This window comes from Phaenicophaeus curvirostris, chromosome 2, assembly GCF_032191515.1.
Source record: "Phaenicophaeus curvirostris isolate KB17595 chromosome 2, BPBGC_Pcur_1.0, whole genome shotgun sequence".
In the NCBI taxonomy this organism is placed as follows: Eukaryota; Metazoa; Chordata; class Aves; order Cuculiformes; family Cuculidae; genus Phaenicophaeus; species Phaenicophaeus curvirostris.
Window position 1 is genome coordinate 78,909,899 of NC_091393.1, and position 20,297 is coordinate 78,930,195.

The 20,297-nt window shown below is 40.0% G+C and overlaps 2 protein-coding genes across 7 annotated transcripts in view; one reads left to right on the forward strand and one right to left on the reverse strand.

Moving 5' to 3' along the window:
* Positions 1-15,210, reverse strand: part of RBKS (ribokinase) — a 72,342-nt gene extending 57,132 nt beyond the window's left edge. For all 5 annotated transcript variants that reach the window (XM_069852609.1, XM_069852606.1, XM_069852607.1 and 2 more), the window contains exon 1: positions 15,048-15,210. In XM_069852609.1, coding sequence (XP_069708710.1) covers positions 15,048-15,097 — 50 coding nt within the window. In that variant the 5' untranslated portion in view covers positions 15,098-15,210. The remainder of the gene's footprint in view (positions 1-15,047) is intronic.
* A 265-nt stretch (positions 15,211-15,475) lies between these two features.
* Positions 15,476-20,297, forward strand: part of BABAM2 (BRISC and BRCA1 A complex member 2) — a 178,466-nt gene continuing 173,644 nt past the window's right edge. For both annotated transcript variants that reach the window (XM_069852612.1, XM_069852613.1), the window contains exons 1-2: positions 15,476-15,580; positions 18,592-18,752. In XM_069852612.1, coding sequence (XP_069708713.1) covers positions 18,625-18,752 — 128 coding nt within the window. In that variant the 5' untranslated portion in view covers positions 15,476-15,580; positions 18,592-18,624. The remainder of the gene's footprint in view (positions 15,581-18,591; positions 18,753-20,297) is intronic.

A 20,297-nucleotide genomic window follows, 5' to 3' on the forward strand; every position in this document is an offset into this window, starting at 1 on the left:
GTAACTTCAACCCTCTCTTCCAGTAAGTGTGTGCCACATGTTCCCTTAAAGGCAAGAGCTGATTGGCATTTGCATTTTTAGACAGATATTCCTATGGAAGGATGGCATCAGAAACAGAACTGAACCCTTTACTACTGTGTTGAAGCACTGAAACAGAGGTGAAAGTGCAGCTTACTGGGCCATCAATGCCCCTTTCCCTGGTATTCTGGGTTTTCTTGAAAAGCTCTGATCTAAGCAGTGACTAGATCATATTCAGAGAGAGATAGTCTGAAGAAGGAGGGAGGGGAAAGGGAAAGTTGTATATTAGCATCATTTGCACAAATGTATCCTGAAATTCATCATGGTTTGCTTACAATTTGTGACACCTAACCAGTGTCTGTTTATTGTTTCCAACACATGAAAGTACTATAAGGATGTATTATTACTGTTTGCTTAAGCTGATGTAAGCTCATGCCCTCCCCTCAGCAGCATTTTCCCACTTTCTCTTGCATTGCTTTTATTGCTCAAAGTTTCCAAATTCAAAATATTTTTGTTCCAAGGATTACTTTAATTAGGATCAGCAAATCGGTCCAGCTTACTATGCAGCAGCCAGGGTGGGCCAGAACTTGCAGGAATGAAGAGAAGGTGAGTGAGGTGAGGAGTAGGAATGTCTTTGCTCACAGCAGTAGAGCCAGACTGCCCTAAGCCAATGTTGAAACTTTGACTTCATACTACTTTGTAGGTTGAAAACACTGAACAGTGTGTAACTAAGGTTTAATAAAATAGTACAGTATACTTTGTTCACTAAAGCTACTGAAGAAAAGCATAAATTATCACTATGTTTCTGAGAAACAACATGTGCATGAGAAAGGAAAACAGGAAAGTACAGAAACATTTTTCTCTGAGAAAAAAGAAAACAGGCAACTCAGAGGGAAAGAGAATTTGTATGTTAAATTAGATATCACATTATCTAAGGTGACTGTCATTTACATAGTAACATGAAACCCATTCAGCCATTATTTTTTCTCTTGAAGAAAGGTGAAGAACATCAGGCCCCTCAATATAGTAGCAGAAATGCTAGATGGAGAAGTGCCAACAAAAAGGAATAGAATGTAAATGCCTAGAATTAAGCTTTGATTCTGTTCTCTTTGAATCATTAAACAAACCTGTCTCTTTCTCCCCTCATGGGAGTTTCCTAGAATGGGGAAAATCCCTGTGAGATTACAGTGGGTGTATAACTAGCCACTGTCTGGTACATATACTTTACTGGGCTTTCATGATTCTCTGAACTGAAAAAATACAAAGGAGAGAACGGTTCTTCCCTCTAACAAGGAATATTAGTACAACAATGTGGCGAAAAAGTCTCAGATGTCTTTAGGATCTGGCTTGATGTTTTGGTTTAGCCATGGTCTGTTTCATGTTGCTTAATTTTTAAAGATCTGAACATGTGCCATATGAGAAAGTATCCATAACACAGAGACAAAACACCACAATTCTTTTAAAAAACTTGTGTTCTTCACTCATTTATGCTTTCTTCCCTGTAATAACTCAGAAAATATCTTATTTGAAAGTAGAAAATGTTCAAGATTCATGAACAGCCTACCTCAAGAATTATTTAACTACAGCTTGGTTTAAATATGAGGTTATCCAGTTTTAGGCTCTTAGTCTCACTTCAGATCTAGAATGACTGAAAAAATTGTCAGAGACAATTAGAACTCATAGAAAATCTTTATTTTTTTTCTTTCCCCTGCCTCTGAAAATGACAGATTTTTCTTCAAAAAAAAAATTAACCTTTCACATATTTCAAATAATTGATTTTTGCTCAAATGTTTGATGGTTTGGGTCCTCTCTCTAGCCCACAGTAATGAATAGTGTAGAAACACTACCCAAAGTGGTACCAGGCAGAATAATCGATGCTTTAAAAGCAGTTCCTTCATAGGATAGCGCTGAAGCACAGTGGTGGAGTGAGATGTAAAAGCTTAACCCCATCATCCATTCAGAGTGTTTTTTTAAAGCTGTTTGAGTTTACACTATATACAGTTTGTCACCACAACATAAACATGTGAATGATTAATTGGTGCAGGAAGGCAGGAATAATTTCAGTTTTGCTATCAGTGAAAATATGTATTCTATCAAAACCACAAATATATATATATATTTAAAGACAAACCGTTTTGCAAATCTCATTACTAAATGGGTAAACATCTGAACGGAAACAACTGGCACAAGTCTCTAGCACAGGAGAAAACTAAACTAATAGCTGCAACTACAGGTGGGTACAAGAAGGGTACCTTCTTACATGTGCAACCACAACCTCAGTTTCAAAAGACCAAAATTCGTAACACACACAATGAGAACAGATTGTCCACAGCTCTTCAAGACCTTCTATTAACACTTCTGATGGCCCTTTGGGCAGATGCAAATTTTACCCTCCTAAATATTAAAAGATGAAATAAATAAAAACGCATGCAGATGAATGGTAGCCCACTGTACTGCACTTTAGTGAAATGGCGATATTACCAAGAGATCAAAATTCCTAACTTATGTTAGGAATATGAAACCTTCAATGCAAAGAGATTATTTATTTGACTAATTGGCAAAAGTAAAAAACTTTCTCATGAAACAACAAAACTGTAATATTTCCGCAAGTCACTAACAGTTAACTTTTGGGGAAAGGTGGGCTCACCACTGATAAATTCATAATCTGTATAATGTTTAATTAAAAAACTGAAGCTCTAAAGAGATTAAAAAAAACCCCAAACTTACAAATCCGTCTTCAGACACTTAAGTCTCAGCAAACTTTCCACCATTCTTACCAAACATCTGGTTCGTATTTAAGAAATATTGTGGAAATTTTCAGAATTGCTACTCTAACTTTATTTTCCTCCCACGTTACTCTTCATTGATGTCTCTCAATTACATTATTTTTGGAATTGCAGTTACGTAACTATTTTCAAGGCAATCTGATGGTGATGTTAGAATAGACTGTCTCTGAAACATGCTGTGCCAACCCAGGAGCAGAGAAAGCTGCCTACAGTTCCTATGCTGAACAGAACATTATATCATGATAAAGTACCAGAGCTAAAGCAGAAAACCCAACAAAATACAAAACAACCTTTGCAAACCAAGCAAGAGAGTGATCTTTAAATGCACAAGGACAGATTAATATAAACAAGACATTTGTGAACATTAATCTTTTCTCTACTTCTTAAAGAAAGGATTTCCCAGACAACAATAAAGAAAGTGGAAATAATATGGTTGAAGCCACAGAGTCCTTGTTCTCGCCATCATGACTTTTTATATACTGGTAAATCAACAAAGTAATGTGTGCTTCTGCTTTACTATCAAGCAGAAAATAGGGCACCTACTGACCCACCTACAAATCTTGTCATCAGTCTTTTCCAGGTAAAAAATGAAAAAGGAAACCTCCACACACCACTAAGTATTGGCATTTTGCACACAATCTTGTTGTGTTTCATAAAATATAATATCAAAAGCAACATCATAGATGTGTTCTCACTACATATTCATCAAGACAAAGTATAGTGCAGTCCAAATAGTGTAATAATTTTCTTACATAAGATGTTGCTCTTAAAGCTCATACTCAGTGATGCAAAACACCAGGATACCAAGTTTGCAAGTACAGTACTTCCTACAGTATCCATATGGATTGCAGATGAAAAGTATAACCAAAGCAATACTTAGTTTATATAGACTTAATCAATGTATCATAGCTAATAAAGGTAATCAATATATTTAAACTTAATATGAGAATAAGATGGGATAGGATAGATTTAGTTCGGTTGTAAATGATCTACAACCATCATCTAATCCAACTCCTTGACCACTTTAGGACTAAATTCACAGTGCCTTCAAGTTTTTACTTTAAAACTATCTTACCTTTGATTCGTTAATATAAAATAAGCTTTATCTGAAGTTCAATCTAATTATAAAAGCATCTGCTAAAATCTTGAATTACAGTAGTACTACAGCTTGTGGGGTATAGATGAGAATGTGCAGGGTGCAGAGGGTGCATGGGCTTTGGTGGCCAAAGTTAGCTCTCCCGAAACATGCAGGAATTTCCTCTCAGGAGGCACCTTCTCCATTTTTACCATTTAAACTCTCTTGGGAAAGGAGATCTCCAAAAATCAGGAACGCAATTCTTTACAACCCTGGCTTCTGATGCCTGCCAATGGAAAACACGTGTCTCAGTTAATGTCCAGAATTTAATGAACAACAGGGAATGAAAACTGAAGAAAAATCTGCTCATTTTGGTTGTCTCTACATGAAATACTATGAGCTTCAGCAAAACCACCAGCCATTTTTCCCCAACAGGTCATTTTTTACTTTGTTCCTTCCTGGGGGAAAAAAAACCCCAAACCACAGTAGGAAAACAAAGAAAAAAAAAAAGGACTGAGCAATACTACTGGGATATTCCCAATGAATAATACTAACAGGATCAGACAGTTAGAAGAAGGAAGGCATATTCACTGTCATTACAGCTGAGAACATGGAAAATGCCTGTCTTTCCATGTGAGTACTGAACTTGATCTGCCTTTCCTATTCCTTCCCATCCTTTATGTTCAGCTCCGATCAACGTGGTTTTTTTCTTTCTGCTGTTTACACTACCAAGGTTTATACATTTTGTATAAACAGGGACCTAAGATGACAGGAAGTATAGTGAGTGACGGATAGAATAAATTAGCGAACAGGAGGTTAGGATTCTTTGGAATAAAAAGTTATTTTTTCAAAGACAAGAGACCGGAAAATAGCAATAAAGAAAAGTGCACTGTAAGAATGTGATGTAGAAAGATAGTAAGAAGAGGTGGAGACAAATGAAAGGAAATGATAGATGGTTCAGAGATGACATGCTATTGATCCAATACAGGAAAAAAGGAGAAAAAAATTACTAAAGTCAGAAATGTTAAGAAGAAATAATAAAACCCAGAAGACAGCACACAACTGATATATTTGGGAACATTACCACCTTCTTATTTTATAATTAGTTGTCTCAAAAATTAACATGTTCTATGAAGGTGCACCTGCTTAGGCAATATGCTAGTGAAAAGTCATTTCATATTTCCTTCAAGCTCAGAGTACATAAAACCAGGCTTCAAAGGAACCAGAGATGTCAGCAACAAATAACTCACTGCAGCTTAATACAGGGACTAACAACTGGAGCCAAATAAAACAAGCAAACAAAATCTTTCTGGTAAACTCCTATGGAAAGAACAGCTCAAACAGCTCCTAGAGGCAACATCTTATACATGCCTGACCAGAGTGTTTTTACACAAATTTGTTACCATTGACTCTATACAATTTTTATTGCAGCTTTTGATTTGTGCCAGGAGCTCTTTACTGTCAGGAGTACTAAAATTCATCCAAAAATGTCTCAAAATGCATCTAGGAAAATAGTTATTTCCACTACAGTACAGCCAGCAAGCAATTCATTAATGAGACAGAACGGAACTATTAATCAGATCATGCTGTGTCTCATGAAGGTGGAGAAAATACAATATTCTCAGTGTTGGGTGTTAAAACATAGTGCCCAACAACTGTTTATTGTTACAAATATTTTCAAAGGAGTTCCTCTAGGCAATTTCCCCTTTGAATATATATCAAAAATCGTATGGTAAACACCTCCATACTGAAAAAGCAAGAGATGTTCTCTTTTAAATAGTCAAAAAGAATTTCCAATAATAACAGGGACAATAGCCAAAACAATAAAAAAAAACCTGTGGGAGTTATATGGTAAAAAAGTATTCATTGGGGCAAGAAATTATAGATAAAGTCATGACACAACATAATATTCAATCTTTATCACTGGGATACAGCAGAAGGCAAAGCAATACCTTGAAGCAGCAATAATGCCAATGCCCAGTGTATCGCTGTTTTTCAAGCTATTTACTTGGAACTGCACAGATGTCTAACAATTTTACAGAAAGCAAAAGGCAACAGTTGTGATATCTTTATAGTGTGATGTTATAACATGAAGCAATGGCCATATGCTATAGTGCACTGCTGAGATAAAGTTACATTTCTACTGTAGCAGAAATGAACACAAAGCCCCTTTGTCCTGATGCTGATATTGGGCAGTTGGCAAGTAAGTTTTTATCGCAATAGCCTCTTCCCTGATTATCATGTTATTACTTCCTGGCTTTTCATTTTCTTCAAACAGAGGTTTCGCTCTGGGTTTTCCAGAGGCAGATGAAGCCTCAGCATGAACGCAGAATGATGGGGAAGCTGCACACTCAAGAGGTTGCTGTAAAATCACCTGATAGTACGCTCAGTAAATACGGGCCAGGTCTGTTACAGCATTAGCAATCTCACTCTCCAAAAACTACATACAATAATTCTGCCTGTCTATCTTTTCTTCCATTCCAACCTGGTTCAATTTTCATGAATATCAATAGGAAAAAGAATTTCTTTGTACTGTTGTTACTAACAGGGTAAGGTTCAGGGAGAATCTATTCATAACCTAGACTTTCTGTGAAACTTGATACACGCAAGTCTGGTATGTACTTAGGGCACACCACTTGGAGATTTTTTCTAATGTTCTGACCCAGATTACTCAAACATACTTTATAAGAGTTCCATTCTGTTCTGTGGGAAAACAGAGAAGCTGAAATGTGCACAAGTGTAGTGTTTTCCTGTAATTAAACTACATTACCAAAAAATGGCTACAAATTTTGTCTCATGTTGCAATACCTAGACAGATGATGTTCTTCTCTACAAACTTTTATCTAATCTCTTTCCTCTTTCTCTTGACTCTTGTTTAGAAAAGTCTACTACCTTGACTTAAAAATTCTTAAGTATTTGAAGGGATGAAATAAATTGTGAATCCATCACTTCCATCTTGCAGTAGCAACTATTCTAACACTTGACGCTGTTTTAAATGATTTTCTTTTACCATCACAGCGTTGCAGTCGGCTTCTATTGTCACCAACCCATGAGAAAGCATGTACATACTTATGAAGGTTCAATAAAGAGATTCAGCAACTGATAGCTGGCAAACAGGGCATCCACTAAAAGATGAAAAGACCGATAAACACTTTTTTTTAATTGTTGTTGGTAATGTATAATAGTTTAATGACCTCACATGGGGAAAAATGCCAGTCAAATGAGACTAGAAAATTTTGATACTTTAAGTCAAGCATTTGAATGGCTATGAATAACAAAACAGTGAGTACCACAGTGTTTCAGACAAGTGTTCTCTGCCAGGCAAGATGGAGTAGCTGATTTTCTTCTCCCACTAGGATAATACACCCCAAAAAACTTATCACCTGCTAGGATGATAATGTTTCTGGATTCATTTACTCCATTACCCAAGTGAACTCTCTAGAGAATTAAGCAATAGTTTCCCTGCCTCATAGGGACTAAACCTAAGAGCTTGGTAAACACTAGTTTTATCTCACAAACCATAATTTTTAATTGGCTAACACACATAGGAAAGGCATAATCCTCAACTGATGATATCATAGTCTACTGCCATGGAAATGACTACAGTATCATAAACACAGGTTTAAGATGACCTCACTTTCATAGGAAAGAAGGAAATTTCACTGGAATGCGAATGGCATTGGGAATAAACGCATACATACTACACTGTGAAAAAACCTCTTTACTAGTCAGTAAAAAGATGGAAGATGAAGACTACAGCGAGAGGTGCAGCTGAACAGAAAAGGGGTTCTCCTGTCCAAACACTATAGTATTGTCTTTGAACAGAGAGAGACCTCTGAATTCCTGTCAGGGTTCCACTCTGTACGTTCCCTACACCAGACAGGAGTGAAATCCCTGCCCTAACAGGCTTACAGTTTAACCACAAGAACATGAACAAAGTATGCCTATAAGAATATAGTGTAGGATCACAGAACAACACTGTAGCTGGAATGCTTCCTAGAATGAGTAAGTACTTAAGAAGTGGGAGGAAGAGAACTACATAGTCTCTTGAAGCATAAAAAATAACGTGTAGTCAGACGCAAATGCATAAGTACGATCTCAGTGTGGCAAGTGCTAAGTATTTTGGCATTGGCTCAGGAAAATACATATATTTAACCTTCAGCTCTGAAGTACTCTGAGAGGCGTCAAACAAGTCAAGAATTGGAAGCTGAATTTGTGTGTAAGCTTTGTGTTGCTGTGAGCTGGGAATGTTGAGTACTGTATTGGACCCCAAGCTGAGGTGAGACAACTTGAGCTGAGAACAGGGAGTGGAGAAATGTAGAAGATGATAATGATCTCACTTAAGTAGAAACTTTCATCTTGAAGGATCTCAAAGCAATTTACAAATTTAAACAGACCAGACATTACAGCTGGTAGGAACAGAAGCAGACAGCTGGGAACTCATTCATGGGAAGGAGGAGGTAACAGAGGACTTACTGGGAACTGTATATTCCAAAAAGATGGTGTTGGGAGAAGACAACAGGACTAAAACAGAGCTTTTCCCTGAGCCTTGCCATGCAGCCATGTGAAAAAATTGCAGAAAGCAAGCAGGCAGCCAGAGCTGGAAGAAACTGAAAAACAGGGGGCCTCTGGATAGCTGGGGAGTTGTCACTGTTAGGATAGTAGTTTTCCTGCCTTTTGACTCAACCCCAGCTCCACAGCCTCTTCACCCTTTCTGCAGTAAACCTCATGTCTTTCCTGTTATTTTTGTCCTTTTTAAGACCTTCTTTCAATCTCTCTTTACTTTTTTCATATCTTTATAAAGTTTATTATCCCCTCCTCCAACTCCAAAATGTTTTCCAAATACTAAGTAGGACAAATAGCGCTACCACCCAGTTCCTGAGAAGATAAAAAAATTACTTCAGCTGTGGTATTCATGTAGTACAGGCCTGACCGTAGTACCACAAGGGCTATTCTTTAGCTCAAAAGCTCTAGTAAATACATACTATTAAAACTGAACTAGATCAACAAGTCTAAAAAATAGGAGTCATATGACTTATTGCTGAAATGGAACTGCTTCTGGAAGGAAAGACAGTGCCTAATTACAGTACACAGTAGCTTAGGACACAAAATGAAGACACCAAATGAAAGGCCAGGGAGGTTTCAATTAAATAAATTCCAGAAAGCAACACTTCTGTTGTGCTTAAGTTAAAAGACACTGTGTGACCAGTTTCACATTCGTATTTCCCAAGACTTTCAAAACTTCCACTTTTCCATCTGGGAGGAGAGGGGGAATTTTTCATGTATAAAAGCCAAAGACAAGTGTGAGCAGGTGTTCTAGCACCACCAGTCCTACCCGGAGATGACCCACAGTATCCCCTGTTGCACAAACAACAGTTTCTTTCACAAAGTGCCAGCTAGGATCAATGGCGCACTGTCTCTCACCTGGGGTTCATAACCTTGGTTGCAAATGCAGCTCCCGTAATGGGTTAAAAAAAGTCATTCGTGGCCTTGCTGTAGTTATTTTTGTGTTAATTTAAGAAACACTCAGCTAGACATTTTCCCTCTTTGTTCACTCTTCAATATTTTGTCATTTTTGTCACAGAAACTGTGTTGGAAGCTTTTCATAAATATAACACCAAATACTTTTAGCACACTAAAACATTAAGCTGTGTCTCAACCTAAAATAAACTGATCACTCAGATTGTGGAAGGGATGACAATTTAATGACAAAGTTTATAGATGTGAAAATCTTCTTTCAACATGAATGAATCTGGATCAGGCCACACATCAGATGTGCAGTGTCTAGACCACCACAAATGTTCAAAAACTGTATATGAACAACCAACAATTTTCTTATTGAATTTCACTATCGAGGACATCATCAACTTGATTTTTAGCCCATTTTTTCTTTTTGAGCCCCCAAGATACAGCTTTCTTCCTTCCAGACAAGAGAAGGCAAAGGAGATTTTCTCCTCATCACAGCTAGGTCCTCTAAAATCAGGGCAGAATAATGACATACTGAGACTACACATCCTGCTTTTACTATACACCCAGACCTTGCTAGGTCAGAGAAGACAGGGGAATAAGTACAGGCTCTGAAATTAAGCCCAGATTTTTCACTATTACATAAACTAAACAATTCCGAGATGACACATTCTCTCATGCCTTGATGCCTTTCTCTGTATCCAAAAGATTAATTTCCTCAACCGGACTAAGCTTGTATTCCTTCACAGTTGTGCTTTCCCATGCTGCTGGCAACAGCAGATTGACTAGAATGAGGAGTGGCTGCTGCAGGGGAAGCATTACAGATAAAAACAAAAACACAAATGAAATGGATTTGAAGGATTCTAAAACACTGCTGCTGAGAGAAAATGAAGAGCAGGAAAAAAAAAGAACACATAAAAGCAAGAAAAAAACATTACAACTTGGTGGCTGTGCATGAGAAATGGTGGAAATGAGAACACCTGTGAAAGACCTAAAAACAAAGCAAAGAATAAAATGAAGTCCTATGTGTGCCTTTCCCTGCTCGCTCAAAAGGAATGCAAGAAAATTCCTTTCCATAATCCCACAAAAAAGCCTGAAATTATTGTCCCAAATACTATATTTCAAAAAAGAAAGTACACACATGGCTTTGGATCATGGACATTTTCAAGGAAAAATTCACTTCAGCTAACAATAATTGCCACTAGAGGCTTAAAAGGAAGATGTAGACTCTCACTAACGCAGATGCCTTGGGCATTTTGCACAAGCAGACATCATGCTTGGTTAGCAAAGATGATTTGATGTGTTCATCAGGCCACTATGGGATGTTAACTCCAGATGTGTATTTGTCATCACTGTCCACTCCTTTTCTGCCACGCTGCCATGTCTTTCTTCTCTTGCAGAATGCTTTCAGTCAATCAGTTTACTACTTGCAACAATTACTAACAACAGTTGTTGCAACAGGAGACTGGAAGCAGAATTTTTAGTTCTACTCCCTGCAGGGAGCAAAGCAACCTGAGTGAAGGAAAGCAGTCAACAGAAAACTAAGACTTGAAATTTTGAACAACCCCAATAAACACAGTTTTCCACTATTTCAGCTATAGTCTCATTCCCTTGAGTTAAAGTGAAAAACTGTTGCTGTTGTGACTGTGCAAAGACTGGTTTTCCATCTTACATTTTGTTCTTTGTTTCTGCTGTTTTCAATTGCCATGCCAAAGTTTCTCCTGTTTATTCTAATTGTTACAGTGTGTCTGACTCTCATTGGTTTATATGTTTAGTCTTGTCCTAATTGAATATGAATTAAAATGCCAATGCCACGACCAGTCTGCAAATATTAGTCAGTACAGAAACTATTTAAATGACACCATGGATGGTACCCGTCCGGTTTGATATCTAGATCATATAGAATAATGCTGGTTTTGTTTTCTACTACTACTGCCTGCTGTTGCCAATGAAGTGTTGATTGTGATTGTGACCACAAATATGTTTTGTTCCCGGTCCTATTAGGCCAAAAGAGTGTGGTTTTACTGCATGTGTGTACGTGAGTTTGTTCTGATTGTACTAAATTCACTTTAGAAAACCCACATTCTGCCATTGCAGTGCTACAGGACAATGAGAAAAGAATTTCCAATGAGAACGGTATTTTAAAAGCAAACCACTGGGCCTCTTTTTAAGGCACAGTACCCTTTCTTCTGAATGTGACTATTTCTCAAATTTACATCTGAATACTGTCTTCAACAGAATGTTCCCATCCTTTTCCTTCTCAGCCATTATGTAAGATACAGCAGATTTCACATTGTACATTTCCATTTCACACAAAGGTTATGCTTCTTTAAATCATTAGTTTACTGTATTATGTAAAAACATTACATGGTAACTTTTTTAGTGGTGAATCTGGCTACCGTATGTCCAATGGTAGCTTGAAGCTTATCTTTCTGATTTTCGGTACCATGCCTCTACAGATCTAGGAATATTTACCATTTAATGTCTGGCACTCCAAGCTGCTAGCTTTCCAGACAGAGGGCACAGATTGTATTCTGGAGAGCCAACATGGTATTTTATCAGTTTGAGTTACAACACAGCATTGTCCAACTCCGGCAAAGTCTCAATCAATATGATTACCTTCTAGGAAAGATAGGCTTTAGTCTTAAGTAGCGAATATGCTTATCAAACACAACGTGTCCAAAACCATGTCTGATCTCCTCTGAGTGACTCTCGCTCCTAATTCACTCTCATCCTCCAAATGGATGATAGATGGGCATTTAACATGACCAATGCTGCCCATGTCTTTTACAAAGTAAAATATCAGCATAAATGACAGACAAACTGAAAAAAACCTGATGCTGCTAAAATGAACCCATTTAAAACCTAGAATATACAGCCCCCTTTAAATTCTAAGTATCTCTAAGTCAAGAGATACCCTCCTGGCATCAATCCTAATCCTAACCTGGTAGTTTTTACCACATTTAATAAATTTTGCTTATCATTCCCTATGTCATAGCTTTGCTTTTCACCTGCATGTATGACAGTCTATAGTTTAGGACTTACTAGTCCTTTCACTAGGATTTTTTTAACACAGGATACATTTAAACTACATCTGCATGGGGAGTACATAGAGATTTCAGTCAGAGTAAACTCTTGCCAGCTAAATTTAAACATACTTTTTTTCTTATTTTATTAAGTGCCTGAAGTCCTGTGCTAGGAACAGAAAGAATGAGGCTGTTCCTTCTTTTTCAGTTGAAGCAAATTAGCTTATCACTAATAAAAAGCCCTACACTACACCTTAGAGTAGAGGCTAATAATGGTGAGTCAGATACATACTCGTGATAGCATTTCTACAATTAAAGAAACCCTCTCAGCTGACTGTAAAGTGAAATGGCTTTTCTTCAACCACTTAACCTCTGCGTAACAGCATCTATGGCTACAACCCACGGTTTAATCTCTGGTTGCAATATGGCCAGTTAAAGTAGCTTCAAATAACTGCCTGTATTTTTATCATATCAAACTTGCAGCCAAAAAATGGAAGTTTTCTTTTTTGTGTGTTTGTTTGTGTCAAGAAAAAGTCCAAAGCTGTGGCTGTCAGCAGTGCTTAAACTGGCAGACAATTTTTTGATGATTTCTTTTCGCCACATTTTAGAGAGATGTGAAAAGGAATGACTTGAGGTTAGAGCACCATGTTTTATATTTCAATAAAACGTCACAAGCATCCGATAGCTCATTCGCACATAATGTCAAGATCAGTTGTACAAGATCTTACTCTAACTTACAAGACAACTATTCCTCTTGGAAAGCTGCCAGTGTGTTCTGCAGATTACATAAAGCATCAAATCTTTCCAACATGGGTTCTATGACTATTTAAGGTTTTCATCGTTCCTGCAACACATGTCTATGCCTAAACTGTTCTCACTCCTCAGCTTATTCTTCTAATCATGTATTTTACTCTTTCTTGACCCACAGGCTTTGATATAATTGTCTGCTGATTCAGATAGAGGAACTGTATTTTTTACTGCAGAATTCCCAGCGAGACAAGCTGATGCAGTCCAGATACATTTACTTTTAAATCCTATTTTAACCAAGTCCACATACACAGTTTAAAAACAGATGTGTTTAAAATTGTATGAATCAAAGACTGATTTGCAAATTTACTGGAGCTGACAAAGTCAGTCAGATTAGGTTAGTATTTGCATCGTTGCCAACTCCTGCAATTTTGCTTTAATTCTTCTAATATTTAGTATCCACACTAAAACTTAGGCTGCTGGAATCAAGAGCTTTCGTGAACTCTTGTACTTAATTTTTAAAAGAAGTTTCCAAATCTTACCTACTTACAAAAAAAAAAAAAAAACCAAAAAAACAGTGAGACCCAAATATCTAATACTAAAAACAAAATGCCCAGAAAATGAATAAAAAGGGATTAAGACATTTCCTTAAAAAGAGATTTAGTAATTTAAAAACCAGCTTTGGGGTGCAGAGGTGCTAAATTTTTGATGGTTTCCTGTTTCCACTTCTTGATCTGGCTGGATATGAATAGCTTGGGAGGCTTTCTCTCTCTCTCTTCTCCTTTCAAAGTTGTCTGCAAGTGATCAACCTGGAACCTACTTTTCATAGGGCTAAGTTCAGTTTCTTTGCAGTATGAAGCTTTCTTGCTTGCTTTTCTAGTGGAAACAAGTGCTTTGAACTGAAAACCTGTTACAGTTGACCAGTTTTATTTACCTCCATAAAATCATTTCAAAGTCCTCTGTTGACAAAGAGTATCGGAGTGCACAATTGCACACATGGGTTGCTAAAAAACGCTGCTTTTCTGGCACGGCTAATGCCGATCGACCTAGTACAGCTGAAAACACAAACCCAAGCCTCTCTCCTCCCTGAAGTAACAGACAGCTGATCAAAGCTCCAGCAGACAACACGTTCAAACTTCTCCCTGTTCCCACAGCCTTCTCCCAGAGTGCTGTTTTGCAGGGCTGACATCACCCAGGCCCAGCCGCCCCCACCACGGCTCCCCGCTCCTTCATGCTGCCTCTCCCACACCTGATACTGAATATGCCGGCAAATAAACTCTCTAAGACTCGTTTTGGATTTTTTGAAAGCAAGCACCCTTTAATCAGGCCTGGGCAACGAAAGAGAGTGACCTCCATCAATCACGTGCAATGAAACAAATGCCAGGGACAGAATGTATTTCCGACTTGCAAGCATATGTATAAATTCTCCCAGAAATCTTATGCATATTCTATTGCTCTCCAAGGAGTGATTGAGCTTTACAACAGTTAAAACTCCTGTTAATTTGGAGCTGGCTCCAGCTCTCTGCTTGCCCTTGCCTTTGAGACAGGGGGAAACTCCAAGCAGAGGTGATTACAGAAGAAAAGACATCTGTTCAGCACAGGGAATACTTCACACAAGACCTTATCGTCTCCGAAGATGGAAAAGTGTCTGGAAGAACACCGTCTAAATAAAAACACGCTATCAGAGAAAGAAAACGTGCTGCCTAACTTTCAAAAAATGCAGTTACTTATACGAGACTTAACTTTACTTCAGCTTAAATAGAAACACTCCGCTCTTGGTAACAGCAACTGCTTCTCGCATCCCGCCCGGGCCCAGGGACTAAAGCCCCGGGGCCAGCCCCGCTTCTCCCGTCCCGGCCTGGGGGGAGCGGGAGGCGCCGCCGGGGCGGGCAGGGAACCGGCTCCGCGGGAGCCTCCCTGGGTACTGACCTGACCAGGTCGGTCATACAGGATCCCACAACCACCACCTCCGCGGCCATGGCGCCAGGGGAAGGCGCGGATCCAGCCCGAGGCGCCGCCTCGGCCTTGGACCCCGGACCCGGCCTTCGTGCCTGGCGTCGCCCGTCGCCTTGGCAACCACCACCCGGGAAAAGGGAGGGGGGAGGGTGGTAGGAGCGGCGGCACGGCCCGCGGGGGCCTTCGGCCGTGAGGGCTGCCCGTGGCGAACGCCTGACGGAAAACCCTCCCCTTCTCTCCCTTCGCTCGGCTTTACTCCACACCCCCGCTGACCCCCCAGCCCCCCGGCCGCGAGGACGTCCGCGCGCTCCGCTCGGGCAGCCGCGGCGGCCGCCAATGTGGAAGGCGGGTGGAAAGGCCCCCCTGCCCTCCGAGGCCGGGGCGCGGCGGCGCGCACGTGGCGCGGCGGGAGCGGGGGCGCGCACGCCGGGGGCAGGGGGCCGGGCCGGGCCGGGCGCGTCGCCGCCGCCGCTTGTTGCTAAGCGGCTGCGTTCCCGCCGCCGTAGGTAATGGCGGGGCCCGGGGAGGGGCGGGATGGGCGGGAGCAGCGCCCCTGCCAGCCCCGGGGAGCGGGCGGGTTGGCTTCTGCGCCGCCCCCGTCGCCGTCCCCGGGGCTGAGGGGGGACCCGGAGGCAGCGCGCCCGGCCCCGTCTTGGCCGAAGCACCGCCCGGGAGCCGGGACCGGCGCCTCCGCGGGGGGCAGGCCGGTCTGCGCGTCCCCGGGCCGGGGGCGGGGTGCCCGAGGCCCCGCAGAGCCGCGGGACCAGGCCCACCCGGGGTGGGGGTGAGCTCAGGCAGTGCGGCCGCAGGTGGTCGCAGGTCCCCACTTGTCACCTGCAGTGGTCGCAGGTCCCCTCTGTCACCCACAGGTGGTCACAGGTCCGCTCTTCTGTCACCCGGAGGTGGTCACAGCTTTTTTCTTCTCCCGTCACCCCGAGGTGGCCATAGGTCCCCACTTCTCCTGTCACCCAGGCACCTCTTCCTGTGGCCCTTACAGTGAGAACAGCAAAAACAGAGCGCCCACAGCCAAGTGAGAAGGTTAGGCAGGAGCCGTGCCCTCGCACTTAAGAGGCCTCCAACACAACGTTCACCTTGGCCTTCTTAGAGTTTCCCTTTCCACCCATCATGAGAACAGAGCAGCTTGTGTCTGGGCATTCCCTGGTGCCTAAAGTGGTGCTGGGGTTTTTATGGTTTACTGTGAAGTGTACCTTACATTTGCCCGAAGTCCTCCTCCTGACAGTCTCCTGAAACTGAAAGGATTCAACTATCAGTTTGTTTACTCTTTTCAAATGCTTTGTTTTGGGAGGGAAACAGTCTAGTGAATTTTGTTTTTGTTAGTTCCCTCTAGTTTGTTTGTGTTCTGTTTCCAGTACTGTGGGAATGTAACTAGGGGAAAAAATAAGTGTATGACAAATGAAACTTATTAAAACAGTACTAATTGTGTTATAGTTTGTTAAGACCTTAGTTTACAAAAAAAAAAAAGTTTAATTGATAGCAACCCTTTAAGTATTGTGTTTCTGGCTTGTTATGTAGAAGGTATCATGGATCTTAAAGAAATGATACAATAAACTCAGGAAGGCTGCCTAGAAGTCTTGTTTTGACAATATCTGCATTTTTTATTAACAAAAAATTACAGACCTCATCCTGCAGTTTATTTTGGAAGGTGGATCTGTTCAACTTTGATCACCGCATATATCTCTCCTGTCCTACCCTTGTAACACAGTGCCCTTAAAATGTGTCATTATCAAAACAAGTTCTGAGATCTTTGTGTATACCTGTAAGGTTGCTAGAATGATAGCTTGGTTTTCAACATGATTTTCATGGTTTAAAAAGTTTTTACCCTCATCAGTCCAACTGCCTCTCTGCTTGAAATTACTCTCCCTACAGTACAGCTGTCAGGTTGAAACGTGTGCCCTGTTTTAGCCTCTCTTGTGCAAAGTATTATCTTAGTTTAAACTCATTTTTTATTACCTGTTCAAGCTAAAGTCATTGAACTTTGCAGTGAAATAGGTTAAGTATGGGCTTGTGTCCTTTCAATTCCTCTGAGGAAGGATAAAAGTGACTGGGCAGTAATTTTTGGTAGAAAAGTAACAAACAGGAGGGAGCATCTTAAATGGCTGTAGGTGTTTGCTTAGCAAACTTAAGTTATTGCCCGTTGTCAATGACTGCAAGTTATATATGAAGAGAATGTATTATATGTTAGGACGTGGGTGTTTAGTCTTTAGCTTCTTTTGCTGCCATAAACTGAGAGAATCTGTATTAAAGATAATTACTGCTTTTAGGAAGTCTTACTTTATTAGTCTTTTTGATTGCCTTAAAGTGCCTGGCTTTTGCTTTATTCACATAATGTTCAGAATTGCTAGGATGAATCCTGAATCCTCTTGCCTGAACAGTGGTTCGTTTTGCTTCAGTGGGAATGACTTTAGTAAGACCAACATGTGTAACTTTAATGTTACTAGTTCCAGGGAATTACCACTTTGTAGACAATCCATTAGTTACCAACTAATGCTTGTAAATTGAGTGTTAGACTCAACAGAAAATTGCAACTGTTGCCTTGAGTTGTTTACACTCTCTTTATAGAACACATATTAATACAGCAGTCCGTATGCAACATTTTGTACGGAAGTAAATACAGTATTGGTAGGTTTGGATTAAACGGATGTTTTTAAAAATACTGTCTGACGGTCAGAGTTTAAGTACAAGCATGAGTTATGCACATAATTTAACTCATTACAATGAGTTTAAATATGTGCATGCTCAGTTTGTACGTTTCAGCTACAAAGCAGCAGGTTCTTAAAGTGTGCCAATGTAGCTGCCTAACTGATTCAGCATAAGGTCATGCAGTTGCAAGCCTCTGGAAACGCCGAGCTTAAAATAGGTGTACATCAGATTCTTGGTCTGTTTTGTTAATGAAGGTGCCTTTCAAAGTGTGATGATACCGCTGAAAGAAAAGCAGTGTTAGCCTTTAAAAGGCAACCTGAAATGCAATGCTAATGAAGTAATGTAAAAGGAGTTCTGATCGTGGTTATCTTATCAGTGTTAGAAATCACAAATGAGAATACAGGGAGACAAATCCAACCCTGGGTCCTAATGCAATCAGTAATGTAAGTCTCATTGATTTCGGAGAAAGCAGAATAAACAGGGCTTGTCAGTCATAGACTCCTAATGGGAGTGCTCACAAGAAGGGCTAGGCTCTGGAATGTCAGAAGGGCCCTCAGTTTTATTTCTCTTTCTCCTAAGGGTAGGATGTTAATTAAAGAGCCTAGGACATAAGTCGGGTTTTATGTTGATATTGAATAAATGGGCTTAATTGAATGTTGCAGAGGTACGAGAAAAAAAGCTGCCCATGTTTGGTTTTTCTTTATAAATCTGTGCACACTTCAGTTACTCTGTGGTCACTTGTGTGCTTAGCTTTTTGCCTTTGATGTTTGTTGAGTGTATGCAAATTTACATCAAATAAGTACAATATTTTTTGATGGTTTTTTTCTCCCCCCTGCCCCTTACCATCCCCGTTCAGCTCAAGACGAAAGGAAAAGAGGAACATACTAAAATGTCACCTGAAGTTGCCTTGAACAGGATTTCTCCAGCGCTCTCACCCTTCATTTCCAGTGTGGTCAGAAATGGAAAAGTAGGACTGGATGCTACTAATTGTTTACGGATTACAGACTTGAAATCTGGGTGAGTGAGTTCCTCTTCCAAAAAAACCACCCAATCCCTCACAGTTAAGATGTCTTTTCAGGACTGAGTTTTGCTAGTTTTGTGTGTATTTAAGCATTTCCAAGATATCTGGAGCTGACATACAAGTTAGGTTATTTTTTGTTTTACTACCATTTTGTAGTTTGGGGGACTTAATTTGTCATATTGTTGGCAATAATAATCTTGCTAAAACACTTTCATCGCTGCCATTTGATACTGTTGTTTTTCAGCAGCAAGATAGTTATAAACACTTTTTCTTGTTTATCACTTGCTTCCTGGATCTTTTCTGTAAATTAAAAACTTGAAGATAGATTGGTCTGACCTTACCTGTAGTTATGAAAATGCTAAATAAGAAAAAAATTAACTTCTCCTTTATCTGATCTCCATCAGGATCGGTATATCAAGTGGCTGTAGGGCAAAGTGTTTGAAATAGGCCAAGCTACTCATTTTATTTTTAATTCCAGAAGAGTTTGTGGTGGTTTTTAGGTAGTAATAAAGTTTGGGATCCGCATGTACAAAGGAACTCTGGTATGTAATATCTGAATAATACATGGGGAAAGTGAAATGCTAAAAGTAGTTTACTTTAGGCATAGTGCAGAGAGGGGAGACTCCCAAGGTGGCTGATAAAAGAATGCTTAAGATGAAACATGTCAGAAATTATTTTTTTCTTTTAGAGTTGGGCATCGAATTGCATCCCTGATTCAGGTACTTATTTGATACTGGACTGGAGTTCAGAGCCTGAAATTACTTAAGCTTAAGGTCTACTTTGTTTGATATGCTTCTATAGGCTGCTTTGTTATTGTTTCACAGAGAGTTTGGGAGGTACCTTTCTGGTAGTTACAGTGCCTTTTCAGGAAGGAGGTGTGAATTTCAGGGTTAGGAATTAGGAACTATTCCTCCTACCCCCTTCCCCGACCCCCCCCAGTGTTGCTGTGACTGAATACATGTTTACTTGGAGATCTAAGAGGTTGAATCTTTGGTATTGTTGTTGCCTGTCTTGGCATTTAGGCCTGCAGTTTATGTGAGATAGGCTGAACAGTTATGGATCGGCTGCTGTCATTTCATGCTAGACCTTACTTTGTCTTGAACTGGTCTTCCAGGAAGGCTGAGATGGGAGCTATCTGCCATTTCTCCTATTGAATGAGAGAGAGAGGACTGCAAAAAAGGTAGAGAGAAAATGCAGCTGTAGTCTGGTGATGAAAGCATCAGCTTCTTGGGATGTAGATAAGTGGTTTGCTCTCTGCTGACTTAATGCTACCTGTCTTTAAAACAATAAATTAAAATAGTATAAAGTGGTGTCTTCTAGATAACTCTTTTCAGATATTTTTAATAAGTGTTTAAAGTTTTTGGCTGCTGATCTTACAAAGAAGATCTTGAATTTACTTTTATAAATCCTCAATGTTTTCTAAAGAGCTTATTCTTTAAAAAACTGAAAATTGCCCTCAACCCTAACCTAGTAATTCAAGTTGTATAGTAACTATGTTGAACTTGGAGTCTGTTATGCAAGTTCAGCCCCTGACAGAGGTT